Here is an 18,013-nt window from a genome sequence, read left to right as displayed (position 1 = left end):
ATTATGTCCTCCCCGTGGCGGTCTAGAAGACCAAGGCGCTAGAGATTTACCGTCCATGGAAGCTCTTACAGTGCCTCGTGTCCATGCGTCTCGAATGGTAACCCAAACGAGAGAACTCCCACAGTCACCCACATTGCAGCACTGGCATAGATAGGGGCGCTAGTGAATCCGGTCTGAGATGAAACGAGACCGGCCACCAAGCCCCCAAGCCGCAGGAGAGCTGCTGCGGTGCCTGTTCCGGTACCACGATGGGGGGCGGGGAAGGATTCGGGGGTGAAGGCGAACATAACAGCATACTCTGGGAAAGGTGGTGAGTTTCAGCAGTCAATAGGGATCGCCGACTTTCATGCTAGCTTACCAAAGTTCGCTAGTATACTGGTGACACAGGAGAAGGCCAAGCTGGCAGTAGAGTTATTGACCCCCACATAGGCGAAAAGGAACACGGCCGTCACTACGGACGAGATTCCCATCATATACCGGCGGCCGAGCGTGGTGTTGACTCCCACAGCAGCCGATAGCGGACCCACAATGCCAACAGCCGATGTGATGCAGTAGTTACGGTAGGTTAAATAGAGAGAAGAGCCCTCTGTGAATTTGGTTTCCAAATATGACGGGAGGAAGTTAAAGTAGAGAGGGTATCCGATGCCTGTGACGAATGTTAATTAGGAACCCCGCGCCTGGTCATTTCTAGGGACCAAGCCTACCAATGGTTACCCATATTACCCAAATAATTATGGTATGTCTAGAAAGCTGTGATGTTGCAAATAGAGCGCGGTAATGTTCACCCCTGAAGGTTCGCAGGTTGTCGGCGATCATTTCCTTTGTTGAAAATCGTGCGGGTGCTCCATCGTCACTGGGCGTAGTGCCCAGCCGAGTATCAATTTCGCGAAGCATGCCAATTGTCAAAGGCTCTGGCCTTCCGTTCTGTCTAGCAACATGGTTGACTGCTTCCACAGCATCTTGATCCCGCCCCTGAGATAGTAGGTATCGTGGACTCTCGGGGAGCTTGAAAGCAAGCAGGCGTATGATGGTGAAGACGAGAGACATGCCTCCCAACGTAATCATTGTATATCGCCTAGAAATCACCGGGTTAGCCTTGAAGTGCAGATAAACTGCGAGTTCGTACCATCCCATGTTCTCGTGGCGGGGACACGTTGCTGGAGTCGTGTCTGTTGGGCAGCTGAAATTGGCCAGGAACACCCATGCTATTAAGGAGACAATGAGTTGACCTAGGCTCCACCATGCAGTCAATGCAGTGAGAAGATATTGATGGCTGGTTGCCCATTAGCTTTCAAATGACCATTGGACTACAGAGACACAGACCTCCTGGGAACAAATTCCAAGAACATCATCGAGCCCACTGGGACGTTCCCGCCGGCTGCGGTACCAATGACCGCCCAGAGAGCACTAAAGGCCACGAAGTTCATAGATCCGGCAACAGCGCAGAGAAAAGTGCCTGCTATAAGGACTGTAAGGTTGAACGCGGGTCGTCGACCGATTAAGTCGCTGGAGATGCCCCAGAACGATGCACCTAAGATGAGACCGATATAGTACGCGATCGAACTGTAGCTGACATGGATAATGCCCGAGAGCTCTTGCTGAATAGGAGGCTGGACACTTCCAATACCTTGGGAGGCAAACTAGCGAGACGCAACGTTAGCAGCGGGAGAACTAGGGAATGGCAGTACACGGCTACATTGTCCACGATCCATCCAAAGCCTGTTACAAAAAACAGCTTCCACTGAAACCTAATTCTATAAGCAGCGATTCTCACATACAGAGGTTCCCAATATAGTCACCTTCCCATGCCAATATCCTCCATGCACCTTCCTATCAACTCCGACTTGAGCCGGTATGCGTGTGTAGTAGAAGAACCATAGAACTGTTCAGCTTCATTGTCGTCGAGGACAACGACATTTCCTGCAGCTTTATCAGGATGGGCGTCATGGATAGCCTGACTGTGCTTCTTTTTCAAGTGAATTTCCCCCATTTTGGGTGGCTTTGATCGTGGTGGTCCTCCCTTCACTTTCCGCCCATGCCACTATGCCAATTCATATACTCACCTTGAGGGCTGAGAGTTCTGCTGACAACGTGTAGGAGCCAACCATCCCGACCCATTTACAACCCCAGGAGGCGATAACAAAGGTGGGCAAAGATAATACGAGGACCAGACGTAGCCAGACTCCCCCCACCTTTGCCTGTCCATGGAGAGGAATACAGGGAGGATGGTCGTTCTCCAGCCTAGACCAGGAGCAAGCACATACCCTCATTAATACGATATCATAACGGCATTAGGCGGCAGGTATCCATTCATTTACTAATATATACAGACATATGATATATGGGAACAATTATGGTGAGGACAATTTGGTTTAAGCCATGAAAGCATTGAGGAATAAATAACAGCGTTCCAATGTAGCTCGCTACGCTCCGACAGAGGCTACCGCTGGGGTAGACGCCAGGCTTTGCATTTCCATCTCCTTCTTGTATTGTTCCGCCCGGCCATAGCTCTCCTTGTAGGCTTCTGTTACCCTATCCTGGACGGTAATCGGTGGGTATTTCGCCGCCTCTCCCGGAGCACGACAATTGGGCAGGCACTCGCAAAGATAGTCCGGGTTTCCACTAAAGAAGAATGGAATCGAATATCTCTCACGGCCCGACTTGTTAATCACGCGATGAATGTTGGACTTGTATTTATCGTTGGCCATGCGCATGAACAGGTCGCCTAGATTCACAACGTAGGCTCCCTCGACAGGTTTCACCTGTAGATGATATGTATTAGCTATGGCATAAAGACGGGCAAGCTAGACACGCACATCAAGCCACTGCCCAGTGGGCACGTCCAAGACCTGCAACCCATCCACTTCATCCTGCAGAAGTAGAGTAACACATCCAAAGTCAGTATGGGCTCCAATTCCACGATTGAGCTTCTCGTCCTGGTCCTTCGGCTGCGCGGGATAGTGGAGGTAACGCATGGTCGCAACAGCGCCTTCGGTGAGAGGCTCGAAGAAAGTCGAGTCAACACCCAGGGTTAATGCAACCACCCCAAGGACGTCTTTGGCGAGCTCGAATACCGCATGGTAATATTCCATTGTTGTCTTTTGGAAATCCTCCTTGCCGGGAACGGTCTGTGGCCATTGATTGGGACCACTATTCAGCTTCCTCTGGATGAAGTATGGGTGATCTTCGGGGATCTCCTCGCCAATATAGAGGCCTTCTTTCAGCTCGGGGCCGGTGCCCGCTTCGAGCATTTGCGATCGCAGGAGCTCATAGCCTCTGTTGAAGGTATTGAGGTCTACCAGGTCAGTCGAGACTCCTTCTCAAAGTGGAGATTGAGGGCGATACTTTTGTCAATTTGCATCTTCTCTTCCAAAGGCAGATCGAAGAAGCGTTTCGAGCAATTCATCACACGGCGCTGCAAGTCGAGGGGCACACGATGGCCCGTGATCTGGAAGAAGCCATTGTAGTGGCAGCACTTGCGCACATCCTCTACCAATTTGGCCTTTGTTTCGTTGTCACCCCCGTAGAAGGGAGAGAAGTCCAGGATCGGGGGAGCAGTTGGTGCGGTCATAGTTCTTCGCTATCGATTGTGATACTAGTAACGTTCTCGTAGCGACCTGTGTCTGACTTTGACAACAAAATGTCCTGCTCGAATATATCCCCAGTAAGCACCGTCGAGATCTTCTCACTCCGACCAAGATTCGGACAGAATGCCGACATCCAACCCCTCATGCACCATCAGAGGACGAAGAGGGTGAGGAGGCCAGGGTGGGGGTGCCGCTCAAAGATGGGGTGATAGAGCTGATCGGCAGTCCAAGCTATAGCACGATGCGGGGATGTTATCTCGGTAGTCAGTCTTTAGCTTCGACTTGGCAATACTTGTACGTTTGTCCCAAATCTCACACAGCTTAGCTCGTATGGTAAACGCGCCATGTGGCCCCTGTGATATCATTTAAGCAGGCGGCCCGTAATGAAATGTGTGCGAAGGGATAAAAGGAACCTGTCGCACGGTCCAATATGTCTGAACAACTGAAGCAATCTACGATGACATTCTCCAATGCCGAAGTAAATTTACGGCAAAGGTCCAGTTATGCAGACCGACACGCCGAACGGTCATACTGTAAAAAAGTGGACCTCTGGGTGTTGCCAATGCTGTGCCTGGTGAGAGCGTTGTGACCGTTTCAGTGAACACGGACAGATCCCAAACTAACACCTGTAGATGTACTTCTTTGATTGCATGGATCGCGTGAGTCTTGGCTATTCTTATTCAGTTGCACGCTCCATACTTATCTGGCCAGAGTAACTTGGCAAATGCCAAAACGGATGGTCTCGACGACGACGTACATTTTCAAGGCAATGACTATTCTCTACTGATTCTTCTATTCTATATTCCATTTGGTCTATTTGACCTACCATGGAACTTATTGATCAAGCGCTATTCTGGTCGCATCATGCTCTCTTTCAGTAAGTTCATGCTAGACCACGACCCTGAGGAAGTAGCTAAGTCGTGCGCTATGCTTCATCAAGTGTCCGTTGTTTGGGGGATTCTTGCACTTTGCCAATGTGCAGCTAAGAACTTCGGCTCATTGCTTGCCATTCGTATTATTCTCGGCATCTTTGAGGCAGGTTTCTTTGCTGGAGCGACCTTTTACTTGACCCTATTCTACACCCGCGGGGAAATGGGCTTTCGCCTGGCCATTGTCCAGTCATTCGCTGTCCTCGCCTCAGCATTTAGTGGACTGATCTCTTTCGGCGTATTCCAAATTGACAGTACTTCGGTGAAGGGGTGGCAGTACTTATTTATTATCGAAGGTGGAATGACACTGCTAATTGGAGTCCTGGGTTTTCTCATCCTACCAGATAACCCCCAAAAGGCCTGGTTCCTGAACGACAGGGAGAGAGACGCAGCAACTGCTCGACTACTTCGAGACTCTTCATCCGAAGTAGCGACCGATTTCAATCTTAAAGCTTGCTTCCACTCTTGGGCCGACTGGCAGTTCCCCATTTGGTGCATAATAACGTTCACCTATCCCGTTGCCTATGCAACAGCAATGAACTTCTTCCCTCTAGTAAGTTTGAGACCATACATAATCTCTAATGCTTCAGCTCTGACCGAAGCAGATCGTGCAACGTCTCGGATATTCCGTTGTTAAGACCAACTTGTGGACGGTTGCCCCAAACCTTGTCGGCGCAGTGGTGTTGCTCAGCGTCGCCAAATCATCAGACCACTTCCGCGAGAGAACCTTTCACATAGTATTCTCCCTGGCCCTTTCCCTTGTTGGCATGGTGATTCTAGCTGCCATTGATGTTCTTCAACATACGGGGGTGGCCTACTTTGCTTGTTTTCTCATGGCATCGGGCGCATATATCCCATCATGCCTTGTTCATGCTTGGCATAATAACAACAACGTCCATGAAAACTCCCGCGCGGCGAATACGGGATTTTTTGTGGGTTTGGGGAATCTCGCGGGTGTTGTCAGTGCTGCTACCTTTCGGACCGAATATGCTCCCAAGTATGTGGCACGCTAATCTCGAGGAGCGAAAACAAGGAAAAGATCTTGACTAATTCACGGCAGGTATCTCCCTACCTTAGTTGTGACTTGCTGTTGTAATGCCGTGTGCATCGTCTTTGTCATGGGACTAGGGCTATGGATGCGGTTGGAGAATCGTCGTCGCGATCAGAAACAAGGACTAAGGTTTAGACAAGATGGAGTGGATACTAGTCGGTTCAAGAATGGCAGCAAGAGCATGGAATGGCGGTACTTCCTGTAGATCTTGCATGTTATACCAGCTGGAGATATCTATCTTAGGGCCATGTTGACTCCACCCACGTTCGCTGTCTATCTGGGTGAGAATAGTTGAAATTCTTTTACGTTGAACGTCCAATCATTACGAGCTTGGTATCCTGATCATTATTGGCTACGAGCAGAGATAGGCCACATATCAATCTCTTTCTCTATCAATTTCTTTTATCTAGCAGTCCAGCTTCCCCGCATTCTTATCAGTGACATCGGCCATCACGCCGAGGGCCCATGCATTTCTTCCCTAGTCCTCGATTTCCACCTATGGACTTCCACTGCCATTGAGTTGAGTGCAAAGTTCCTTTGTATCCTTGGCCAGCACGATGAAGAATCACCCTTGTGAATATCCCGGTTGCGGTAAAAGCTTCACTCGCGCCGAGCATCTGCGTCGGCATGCCCTCAATCACGAACAGCCACGCAAGGGCTTTACCTGTAAACGCTGCACGGTCCACTTTCAGCGCCCAGATCTGCTCGGTAAGTTCCAAACTTGTCCCGGTCATGATTGATTTGAGTCCCCAGGGCTGAACTCTTCAGCCCGACACATGCTGCGTCATGACAAACGAGATGAAGAAGCCGGCGGACCAGGGTTAGGTGTCTTGAATACACGCAAGCGGACTCGCAGAGCTCGTGATGGTACCATCATAGTGCGCCCCTCGCAGCGAGAGATGCGGTCGGGAGCGCGCTCGACAACGTCCTCCTCATCCACGGGTCAGGATTTAGCAGCAGGGGAGGAGCAGGAGGAGGATGAAGAGCCCATGGACGAGGCACCCATATCGCCGCCTATTTCTGGCACAGACCCAAGCTCCCTACCGATTGTCGACGCAGATCCATTTTTGGCGCCGATGATGCCAGGCGGCCCCTTTGAGCCCTATGTTGAACCTATTCCAGGACAGTTTGATGCAGCTGACGGATCATTTAATGTCGGGTTGGGTGGCATGGGCGATTTCTTCAGCATGGACACAGGTATGCGTCGCTCGTTATTCCAATCCGACGTCCACTTGTCTAATGAATATAGCCACGGACTTCAATCTTCCTTTTGCCGCGACTTGTAATTATAATTGGTTGTTTGACGTCGCCTCCCTCGATGATGCCTTTCATCAATTCGAATTTCCTCTCGGCTTCGATACAGAACCATTGCCTGGTGCACTTGACACAGAATATAATCAGGCCGTAGACAAGTACGATGGCCCATCAGCCCTGTTGGAGGTAGCGTCAATGATGAACAAAGAGAAGATGTCACAGTCTACATTGTCACCTATTTTGCCCGATATCCTGGAGATGGACTGGATGTCCGGTACCTCCTTGCTGGGACCCAGTCCACCGCCACACCTGCCACGACTGTCGGAGGATTGCCGGCGAGGCATCCTGTCCCTTGTGATGCAAGTATCGCCCTTAGGGATTGATGGTCGGCCAAGGACGCTGGACTCGCCTCTACTTACCCTCGGGGCTCTACAGGGCTACTGTGATCTCTTCTTTACGCGCTTTAATGTTACCTATCCCCTTGTGCATCAGCCAACCTTCAATCCAGATACCATTGACCCAATCTTTCTTGCGGCGGTGCTCTTCATGGGAGCTACCTACAGCACGCGCGAGGCACATCAGCTAGCCGTAGCCATCCATGACAAACTTCGCAACCAACTTTTGTGCCATGAAGAGTTTTGTCCACAGCCGGGGCTCTGGGTTTTACAAGCAATGCTTCTCATTGACTGCTTTGGAAAGATGAGGGCTGGCCCCAAGCAGCGCGAGCGCGCTCAGCTATTCCACTGTGTTCTGATTAAACTCATCCGCCGTAGTAACTGTTGCAGTGTACAAGGCTCTCCTCACCTAGCTCGCTCGCGGGATATAGATCAGGCATGGCGGCAGGCGATGGACGCAGAACAGCGGAAAAGGCTGGCGATGCTATGCTTCATGTGGGACACTCAGCACGCGGTTCTGTTCTCGCAATCCCTCTGCATGTCGGCATTCGAGATCCGGTCTTCTTTGCCTTGTAGCGCTGCCACCTGGGAAGCATCATCAGCTCGAGAGTGGGCACACTTTGCTGCCCGTGAAACAAATAGACCATTCCTGACAGTTCTCAAAGGCTACATTGCCCCAGGATCTACGTCTCGGCCCCGAGATCTGAATGTCTTTGCTCGTACTGTAATTCTACATGGCTTGATGTCAGTATCAGCCGATCTCAAACGGCGCGATCAAACCACACTACGGTCAGAAACACCGGAGCGGATGGGAGCGTGGACTCCACGGATGAGCCGGTCTTATGTTCTATGGAAAGTGGACTTTGATGCAGATTGCCTCGCTATGAAGCTGGGACAGACAGCAGATCCACGTCGTTTCACTGGATTGAAAGTGGCAGCCCACGCTCTCTATTATGCCTCTAGCCTGGCATTGAATGTGGAGATCCTCGACTTACAGATTGTCGCGGGAGCCATGCAAATTCTCGGACGAGCCGTCACTCCGGCCGACCAGTCCAGATCTCAGGAGAATATTATTCGTTGGCTGCACGAGGATTCCGGAGCATCGACCGCTGTGGCACGGCATGCATCATATCTCTTGCAGGATGCGGTGATGAGCCTTCATGATTGGGACCAGGCAGATGCTTTCCATTTCCCCTGGTGCCTCTACTTGGCTACTTTGGCCTGCTGGGTTTTCCATCGAGGCATCGATCCTTCATCATCCGAGCCCCGAATGAATACAGATCTATCTTCACTTATTGTCATGATGACCAACTGCCCCAGTACTACGGAGCTGGCAGCACTGTCGGGGAAGTACGACCCCAAACCTTTAGTAGCAGCAATGGCCCAGCAACTGGCGACTGTCCGATGGGCAGTGGTTCATGATGCAATGAAGGTACTCGTAGGCTTATCTTAATAGCGCAATAACTCCATTCTGTGTTCTCCTCTAGCCTTCTTCTATTTACTATAAAAAGGATAATCGGTGTATCCCTTCTCCGCCGGGTCAGCCCCATAGAAGGTCGACCGATCATAAGGGTTCAATGGCAGTCCCTCCCTCAACCGTCGAGGCAGATCGGGGTTGGCGATGAACCACCGTCCAAACACCACCGCGTCAGCTCCGTCGTCAATTACCTTCGGTCCAGCATTCTGAGGGTTGAAGTTCCCTGCGGCCAGGAATGTAATGCCGCCCTTTTTCAGAGTTGGCCGGAACACATCCAAGGACGGTCTCACCGATGCGAGAGAATCAATCTTCGCATTTTCGTCTAGCACCTCGTCAAAGCGAGGTTCAATCATATGCACATATGCGGGTCGGAATTCCGCGGGGAGTTCAGCGATTTGGGAGCATAGCGAAAGCCAGTGCACACTCGGGTTCGAGTCTCGAGTGTCCTGGAAGTAGTTGTATGGCGACAGGCGAATGCCTACACGGTCCGCCCCGATGGCCGCGGAGGCTGCCTTCAGCACCTCAAGGACGATACGGGACCGCTTCTCGATAGAACCCCCGTAGTCGTCTGTCCGAATGTTCACATTGTCGTGTAAGAATTGATCCAGAAGATATCCGTTCGCGGCTAGTTGATGTTATTCTCAGTGAACTGATGTTTCTCATGAAGTGCATGTTTCATTCATACCATGAATCTCAACCCCGTCGAACCCTGCTTCCATAGCTTTTTTGGAGGCCGCGGCATATTCTTCGACAGTTTCATGGATCTCATCCACGCTCATGGGTCGCGGGGGCGTCGCACCGTACTCGCTGCCATCCAACGCCTTTCCAGTAATCGGGATATCACTGGCACTCAGGGCTTGCTTTCCCTCGATGAAAGATGGCACTGTCGCCCGACCAACATGCCATAATTGGCAATATATGTAGGCGCCTTTCGCATGCACTGCATCGGTGACGTTCTTCCAGCCGGCGATTTGTGACGACGTGAAAATGCCGGGGACACCTGGATATCCAGCCGCCTGAGCTGTTAGTTAATGTCGGGGCTAGACTAGTAGTCATACATACGAGTCGACTAATCGGAGTTGCCTCTGTCAGCATGAGACCTCCCGGTGAAGCTCGTTGCGCATAGTATTCGACATTAAGCTCGTTGGGAACAAACACGCCGTCGGACTCCTTCGTCGATCGCATCCGAGTGCATGGCGCTTGAATTACCCGATGACTGAGGGACACAGCGCCCAAACGGAGCGGCTGGAAAAGAGGTCCAAGTGTATCGACTGAGCCCATTGTGAAGTAGTTGATTGCAGCTGGGATTGGTCCTTTCCCGCTGGACAGGGATAGCATGTTTATATAACCTATTGACACCCCGCTATCATGACTGGGAGGTGTAAAGAGTGGGAGAACAGTGGGATAGAACCATTCATCGTTGCAAATGTCGATTAAGGGTACATAAAATACGACCCACCCCCACCATAAGGCTATTCTTGCCCCCCACTCTCGCTCAAGCAGCCCTGGATCATCGTGACGTGCGTCTAGTCTAGTCTAGTCTCCAGTCGTAGCCTATACCGTTTCGTGTCAAAGACATTGACCCGAGGGCCGCTTCGTATGAATTAACGAAACGCGGTGCTTTTGACCCGCTGTTTCTGACTAGAATGTCATCGTAACAGCACTGTTCGATCTGGCTTATAAGATATCCATTATCCATGAAATCCCTTTAGGTATTGACCTTTGAACATTTCCATTGCTGCAGTCGTACATATATATATTCCTTGGTACTGTGAGCAATATATTCTCCATATCCGTAGCTGCCAGACTGCAGACCTCAATACTAAGACATATATGTATCATTATTCATCGCAGAAGAGGTTTAAATAATTACACATGATGTTATTATGTATCTAAAGCTCTCTGGGTAGTATTTCGTTATAAGCTAGTGAAATGATCAACTTTAGCCGTAAAATGACCGTCCTAAATGTAGTTATTCGGCGATTATGCACGCTATCGTGATCGCAGCAGCCCTCGAGTAACTATTAATTGGCTACTTCTCTTAATTTGCGAGATAAAATCCATGGTCACAAAGGTCTAACAAGTCTACCTTACATCATGAATGCGAAGTAGTCGTCAATCCACTTCCCAGCCTCGGTGCCCGCTGCCAGTTCCCATGTCTCGATGGTTCCAACGTATCCATCTGGTCGCACGATCACTATGCCAGCATGATCTCCCTGCAATGGCCCAACCCATTTGTCTGTACAACAGGGTGAATCAACATCGTCCAGATATAAGGTCCAGCGACTACCTTGCAGTGCCTTGGGTAAATCTGCAATTTCGAACTCAGACTTGGAAGACTGAGTCACCATCGCATAAGTGAAAGCCCTTGATACCGCGGTATATCTCTGTGAGTTCATAAATGTGTCTGATGGAGTTGCCCTATGGGGTTGAATCGCATATGACTGGTTTGCTCGTGAGGAGATCTTTCCAATCCCAGTCGCGTTGTCAAGTCCCTCACATACGATACTGAGAAACCCAAGTGCCTTGGGAACATCTGGAACAAAGAAGAATATTCGGAATTGGCTCAACATCGGAACATCAAGCTGGATGGACACGGGGTTGGCGTCAATGTATCGAGTTACCTTTCCTGGACGCTGGAGAGTGCCAGGCCGCAGGGGGGTTGATATGGCAGCCCTGCCTCGGCTCAGCAAGCCCTGTGAGTATTCCGCACCCATGCCAGAGATAAAGCGAATATTTTCATCAAAGTTCTTGGCAAGGGCAGCCTCGCCTTGTGAGAAAGCTTTGCAATGTTCTGCATCGAAGTTTATAAGATCGTACGCAATCTTTTGTCGCTCCTCTTCATAGGTAGATAGAAGGGACGGGTTGGCCAACCCACGAATGACAAGATTAAGCTTCCATGCCAGATTAAAACTGTCATGCATGCTTGTATTCGCCCCTTGGGCTGCTAGAGCAGAGTGGCAGTGCCCAGCCTGTTGGGTATTAGCATGAAGCAGGCGAGACGCAATGTGGGTGAAGCATCATACATCACCGGCAATGAATATCCGCGCCTCTGAGTCCATGAAACGCTTCGCTACGCGTTGGCCCACAACATAATTTCCGAACCAATCAATCGTTTTCCACTCAAGGCGGAAGGGGTACATTGCTTCTCTTGCTCTTTGCATAACATATTCGGGTGTAGCTTTGGACCTTTCAACCCGTTCGCCGTCGGTCTCGCTGAGCTGAACGTATAATCGAGTCATGTTGCGTTCGCGTGGGATCCAAAGAATAGACCCGGCCAGAGCGGAACGCACTGCAACTTTACTCCAGAGGTCGGGAAAATCGGTATCGATGACACCTATCTCTCAGCTTTATACTGTACATGCAGACACGGTTGAACTCACCATCCAGCACGCCCCATGAGGCGTTGGTCACCTCACCCTCCAACTGCGCATCGGGGATACACTCCCTTACCTTTGAACGAGCACCGTCACATCCAACTAGGTAGCCGGCCCGGATTGTTTTGACGGTCTTGCTCCCCAGGTCCTCATACGCAATATCCAGCTGCCCTGTGCCTGCCACGCGCGAACAAGAAGCAAACCGACTATTTCTCATGACAAAGACACCTCTAGCCTCCATATCATCGATTAAAACTTCTTCAACCATACCCTGGTGGGCAAGAAGGATATAAGGATCGGAGGCTCCGACGAGATGATCAGGATAATGCCTTTGGCGTCCTGTCCGGTGGAGTGGCTTATCTGGCATTGATCGCTGGGATCCGTCAGCCAGGATCAAAGAAGTTTAGGATGATACAGGCATACCCAGAAAGAAATATCGTAGACACGGGCAGAATTTCTCAACAGCGGATCAGCGAGTCGCATCTGCCTGAATGTCTCAATCGTCTTGGGTTGCATGCCATCCGCCTTGCCGGTGGAGGTCTTGTCCGGACGATCATCCAGGATTCTAACATCAATACCGAATCGAGCCAGATTGCATCTGTGAAACTGTGAGTCCACCAAACATGATTGTTGGGAGCGGACCTACGCGAGCATCAACCCGGACGGCCCAGCGCCGACCACAACGACCGTAGTTGAAGCATCAATAGGGCCTTTAGAAATATATCCTTCATTGTCTACACCCGGTGCCATTTTTGCGATTGTTTCCTTTTCAGCGAAATCAAGGCGGCTCGAGTTCTCCGCATGGATATAGACCTTGTATATTATAGCTTAGATATTGGAGATTTAAATACGGAGTCGCCCAAACCCCCACTCTTGCCCTATCTCCGCTACCATCGGGTGACTCCCCCATCCACAATGACATCCTGCCCCGTCATGTACGCACTGGCGTCGCTCGCTAGGAAAACACACGCCCCCATGATATCCTCGGGCTCAGCGATACGTCCATTCATGGCTTCCAACTCCCAGCCTTGAACAAGATGGGGGAACTGTCAATGAAATCAGTGTGGGACAGCACAGCAGTTGAGCTTCTGGCAAACCTACAGCCGCAGTCATCTCCGTTCGTACATATCCAGGAGAAATGGAGTTCACACGAATACCCTGTTATGGTCAGTCGCAGCTTAGAAGGCACGGTCCAAGACTCACGTATTCTGCCAGCTCTTTTGCAATTGCAGGGCACATAGATCGAACTGCTCCTTTGGTTCCACAGTACGCGCTGCACAGTTGGCTTCGCACAGCAATGTGACTAGCCATACTAGCTACAAGCACGATGCTCCCATGCTTGGTTCCGTTTGCGATCATCTGTTTGGCCGCCAACTGAGCCGTAAAGTATAGTCCAAGTACATTAATCGAGACAAGATCGTGGTGGTCTTTGTAGGTAAACTCCAGGAAGGGAAGATGACGGTTGATCCCAGCGCATGGGACACAAATATCGAGTGCATTATTAAAGCCCTTCTGAAACTGCATGAAACCATTCTCCAGCGATTCCCGCGACGAAACATCGACTCTATTTAGGTCAGCCACTCACCAATTGTGATAGAGGGAAATAGCGAACCTGTAATACGCTGTGCGAACATTATAGTCCTTCTCCATGGCATAGAATTCAGTGTCCGGATCTACAACATCAAAGATGGCTACATTCGCCCCTGCCTCAGCCAGTCCGCGCGCAAAGGCGAGCCCACAGCCTCGAGCGCCCCCCGTTACTAGTGCTGTTCGCCCTTGGAGTGAAAACTGACCGGTTAGCCACAACATGGATAGTGTCGCAAGAAACCTACTTTTGACATCATGCAAATTTTGAAACCTGAACAGAAGTTTCAGTGCTCTTCCGTATCCCGTAACACACGAGTTCATGGCTTTTAGCCCCTCAGATATAGCAGTACCCTTTGCAGTGTCGGATAGCGGCGGGTGGGTGAACCACAGATAACCCCCATCTTTGATGCGCGGGATCTCCAGCACGAAGCTATCATAAATACCCCCAATACTTAAGTCCATCTCTTGATAGGATCCAAAGCAGACCCCACACCCCTGTCACCTAGTCCACTTTCATTCACCATGGCTCCTCGCATTCACATTAAGCAACAACAAACCCGCTCCAAATCATGTCGACTTGACATTCTGATTGTCGGAGCCGGTCTGGCAGGGCTGGGCTCTGCCATTAGTTGTGCTCTCGTCGGTCACTCCGTTCACATTCTCGAAGCTGCCCAGGAAATTAAAGAAGTCGGCGCCGGTATCCAGGTTCTTCCGAACAGCTCGCGCGTTCTCCAACACTGGGGCCTGGAGAAGGCGTTAACCCCGCATATGACGGTTCCGAGCGTCTGTAACTTTATTGGATGGAAGGGGAATAAAATCTCCCACTTAGACTTTCATGAATCCGAGAGCAATTATCCTGGAACATGGTATCGGGATTTTCATCGTGCTGATCTCCAGCGGTGTCTTGTTGACAGAGCTCTGGAGCTCGGGGTACAAATGACCTGCAATGCACGCATTAGAACCGTCCATGTGAGCGATGATGGCGCCACCGCAACCATCGTGGCAGCGGATGGTAGGCAGTGGGAAGGCGATCTAGTGATCGGAGCCGACGGCGTATTTGGAAGGTTGACGGAGGAGTTGCTTGGACGCAGCAATCCCCCAGTCAAAACCGGGGATCTCGCATATCGTCTGTTATTGTCGACTGAAGAGATGCGGAAGGACCCCGAGTTGGCACCGTTTGTGAACAATCCACAGGTTAATTACTGGCTGGGTCCAGATGCTCATGCTGGTGTGTTGCATTCCATGAATTTACTTGAATTGGCTAACCATAGCAGTGAATTACGTACTCCGAGGCGGAGACCTGTTCAATATGGTGTTGCTTGTACCAGATGATATCCCTGAGGATTCTCTTGCATCGACGATCGAAGGGAATGTGGAGGAGATGTGCGCTTTGTTTAAAGGCTGGGATCCACGGTAGGTCACTGCAACAGGCTTTCTACGGCTACTTCAGCCACTAACAGCAATAGTATTCAAAAGCTACTCAAGCTCTGCCAGTCGGTGCAGAAATGGAGGCTTTGTATCCGATTCGGGGAATTCGACTGGTCTCACCCATCCGGTTCATGGATAATGCTGGGCGATGCGGTGCATGCAACCCTGCCGTATCTAGCTTCAGGGTATGATCCGGCTTTGAGGTCTTCTAGTTTGGGGCTCACTATAATCTCTTAGGGCCGGTATGGCATTCGAAGATGGTGCTGTTCTCGGTGAATGCCTATCTCGCCTTCCCGATCATTACAATCTCGAAAAGACGTCGCCCGAGTTTCTGAAGGCCAAAAGGCACGCCCTGTCCGTATTTCAACGGTGTCGTAAGGAGCGTACAAAAATGGTGGTTGAAAGGGGAAATATCCAACAATATTTATATCATCTGCACGATGGGCCCGAACAACAGGCAAGGGATTGGAAGATGCAGATGACACCGACGCCTGAAGGCGAGGCTCTGGCTTGGAGAGATCCTGGGTTGGCTCCGAAGCTATTGGGATATGACCATATTGCCGATGTGAGTTATGCATGTGGTAAGCAGTCTACGAGCCCAACTAACAATGATTAGGTAGATCGCCACTGGGTAATCCGACAAGAAGGTGAGATGGTGGGGTCTCGACTTTAGTTACCACGTGTAAATTGAACCTAATTCGAGATCAAACCGTTGGTCAACAGTCTATGAAAGTGTAGAACGGGTCCCCACTGCCCCCATCTTTGATATAGGATAGTTTATCAACCTCCCCATTCTTGACACCGTCTCCATTCAAGTCATTTCAGTAGTTCCCCGCTCGGGCTATCCGTATATAGACGTCCCAAGGATCTTTGCAGTGATGGCAATCTGTCTCTATTTTTCTCCTTGAACGTGATACTACCCAGATCACTTCTAAAAATGTGGCAATTCTTGCGCTTCTCATCCAAACAACCTGAGAAAGAGCCTCCACGAGGGCTTCCTGCATCATGGTATCGCTCCGAGGCGATGTATCAGCTGGAACGCCGAGCGATCTTCTCCAAGCGCTGGATTCTCCTCACCCATTCAAGCCGATTCAACCAACAAGGCGATTTCCTCTCCTTCACCGTCGCAAACTTTTCATTCTTCTTAATCCGGGGCCGTGATGATACTATCAATGGTTTCCACAATATCTGCCGGCACCGCGCATTCCCAGTCGTACAGACTCGTTCCGGATCGACCTCCATTCTTAGCTGCAAGTATCATGGTTGGTCCTATGGGCTCAAAGGCAATCTAGCCAAAGCACCGCGCTTCGACACTGTTCCGGAATTCGATAAAACCCAACATGGATTGCTCCCCATACATGTCCATATCGACAAGGCCGGCTTCATTTGGGTGAATCTGCAAGCGGGCTTGCCGGATGTGCAATGGGAGGACGACTTCCGAAGAATCGATGAACAGCCACGAATGCAAGAGTTCGACTTTGCCGGGGAATACACATTCGATCACTCCTGGGAAATGGACTTGGATGCAAACTGGAAGGGAGTGATTGAGAACTATAATGAGTGCTATCATTGTGCAACTTCTCATCCGCTCATCAGCGGGGTGTCGGATCTTCCTCGGTATCGCGTGGAGCCCACAGCAGGATACATGGAGCACCACATTTTCAACAAAGAACAGATCGATGCTCAGTTTAAACGGGCAATTACTTATTTCTTCCCCACCACCTCAGTCACCGTCACGTAAGTAAAGCGTATCGGCCATTGACGTGTGTCGCTGACCCACAAGTGACAAATTCTTCTATATTCAACGCATGATTCCGGTTTCCGCAACCAAGAGTAAAATTGAGAACGAAGTGTATCGTCATCAAGATGCGACAGACAAAGAGTTCGATGATATCAACGCGTTTTATCGGCAGGTGCTTGACGAGGATAAGGAGCTGTGCGTGGGAGCACAGGGCAATCTGGGCGCCGGGGTCTTTGTCAACGGCGAGCTTCACCCAGACAAGGAAAAGGTACGCAGCACAGTCATGGACTAGCATATTTCCCTCTGACCGGCAATGACAGGGCCCGCTTCATTTTCAGAAGCATGTGAAGGAGGTGCTCATGGCGCACCGGAAGAAGGAAGAGCAACAAGGTGGACGAGAAATCTGGCCTGCACTTCCTAAGCTATCTGGACAGATGACTGAGAAGCTGGCTGGTGAAGAACGATTTTGTTCACAATTAGAGGCTGCCACTTGCCTGAACCGGCCGGAGCTGACATGGTGATTATAATCAGTTATGTTCGCAGGCTAGCAGCTAGCATGGTCGAAGACTCGGCGTGCTGAATCACTGATCTATCCAATCCTTCATGATCAGGTTAATCTCCATACCGAGGCAGTTCAATTCATATAGTGTCACAATTCTCATCATGTAGATATCAGACCTGTACGACTGGAGGTGGCCATACGGCTGGCAGGGGTCGGAATTCTCCAGTTTTAGTTTTGATTCAGGCAATCTGGTTGGTCATATATATGATGAAGTATGTGAGGTGTGCATTGGAATGGAATATTTTAATGTCATAAATCGGAAATCATTTTATGCCGGCAGCCAGAAAAAGTCGGATTTCATCATGGATCTGCCATCCGTACCATTCTATGACTGATCCAAGGCGGGTAGCAAATACCTGCCCCATAATGGCAAGTGTTGGTGACCATCGATGCACCTTTTCTCCTTCTACTTTTCCTATTTTCCTTTGTGAGCCTAGAATTGGATTCTCTTTTTAGGCATCTCGCTACGAGGTTTATAGATTCCGAAATCCTGACATCAATCCCACCACTATCTGCTAATAATTCATAAGTACCGGTGGAGACCAACGTGCTACGGTGCAGCCTGCGGATATATATACTAGCACAGGCCACACAGCCTCTGTCCTCTTATGTGTTCTTTTTTTTT

General features: G+C 50.3%; 5 protein-coding genes across 5 annotated transcripts; 2 read left to right on the top strand and 3 right to left on the bottom strand.

The window, feature by feature from the left end:
* Nucleotides 1-65: 65 nt before the first annotated feature.
* On the bottom strand, nucleotides 66-3,571 carry BDV38DRAFT_270402 (uncharacterized protein; the record flags this gene model as incomplete). The annotated part of the gene is made up of 10 exons (XM_032057148.1): nucleotides 66-298; nucleotides 359-646; nucleotides 705-1,075; nucleotides 1,127-1,273; nucleotides 1,324-1,640; nucleotides 1,697-1,748; nucleotides 1,800-1,882; nucleotides 2,445-2,762; nucleotides 2,817-3,295; nucleotides 3,346-3,571. The coding sequence occupies 10 exons, from the start codon at nucleotides 3,569-3,571 to the stop codon at nucleotides 66-68; spliced, it is 2,514 nt and encodes an 837-aa protein (XP_031914575.1).
* A 446-nt stretch (nucleotides 3,572-4,017) lies between these two features.
* On the top strand, nucleotides 4,018-8,669 carry BDV38DRAFT_292119 (MFS transporter/fungal specific transcription factor domain-containing protein; the record flags this gene model as incomplete). Its single annotated transcript, XM_032061931.1, has 8 exons — nucleotides 4,018-4,161; nucleotides 4,299-4,464; nucleotides 4,528-5,069; nucleotides 5,122-5,513; nucleotides 5,577-5,722; nucleotides 6,093-6,275; nucleotides 6,336-6,764; nucleotides 6,817-8,669. 8 exons carry the CDS (start codon nucleotides 4,018-4,020, stop codon nucleotides 8,667-8,669), a joined length of 3,855 nt encoding a protein of 1,284 aa, XP_031914574.1.
* A 41-nt stretch (nucleotides 8,670-8,710) lies between these two features.
* Nucleotides 8,711-9,974, bottom strand: BDV38DRAFT_270400 (alkene reductase; the record flags this gene model as incomplete). The annotated part of the gene is made up of 3 exons (XM_032057147.1): nucleotides 8,711-9,318; nucleotides 9,379-9,709; nucleotides 9,756-9,974. The coding sequence occupies 3 exons, from the start codon at nucleotides 9,972-9,974 to the stop codon at nucleotides 8,711-8,713; spliced, it is 1,158 nt and encodes a 385-aa protein (XP_031914573.1).
* An 809-nt stretch (nucleotides 9,975-10,783) lies between these two features.
* On the bottom strand, nucleotides 10,784-13,911 carry BDV38DRAFT_292118 (FAD binding domain-containing protein; the record flags this gene model as incomplete). Its single annotated transcript, XM_032061930.1, has 10 exons — nucleotides 10,784-11,665; nucleotides 11,720-12,030; nucleotides 12,077-12,443; nucleotides 12,494-12,668; nucleotides 12,717-12,804; nucleotides 13,014-13,116; nucleotides 13,274-13,429; nucleotides 13,472-13,634; nucleotides 13,683-13,830; nucleotides 13,899-13,911. 10 exons carry the CDS (start codon nucleotides 13,909-13,911, stop codon nucleotides 10,784-10,786), a joined length of 2,406 nt encoding a protein of 801 aa, XP_031914572.1.
* A 268-nt stretch (nucleotides 13,912-14,179) lies between these two features.
* BDV38DRAFT_292117 (uncharacterized protein) lies at nucleotides 14,180-17,347 on the top strand (the record flags this gene model as incomplete). The annotated part of the gene is made up of 7 exons (XM_032061929.1): nucleotides 14,180-14,885; nucleotides 14,932-15,070; nucleotides 15,124-15,270; nucleotides 15,323-15,650; nucleotides 16,119-16,822; nucleotides 16,869-17,094; nucleotides 17,147-17,347. The coding sequence occupies 7 exons, from the start codon at nucleotides 14,180-14,182 to the stop codon at nucleotides 17,345-17,347; spliced, it is 2,451 nt and encodes an 816-aa protein (XP_031914571.1).
* Between the last annotated feature and the right edge of the window lie 666 nt (nucleotides 17,348-18,013).

Source organism: Aspergillus pseudotamarii (assembly GCF_009193445.1).
Source record: "Aspergillus pseudotamarii strain CBS 117625 unplaced genomic scaffold BDV38scaffold_20, whole genome shotgun sequence".
NCBI classification, from domain to species: Eukaryota; Fungi; Ascomycota; class Eurotiomycetes; order Eurotiales; family Aspergillaceae; genus Aspergillus; species Aspergillus pseudotamarii.
The sequence above is the reverse complement of the archived record's forward strand: the minus strand, read 5'-3'. Positions and strand labels throughout refer to the sequence as shown.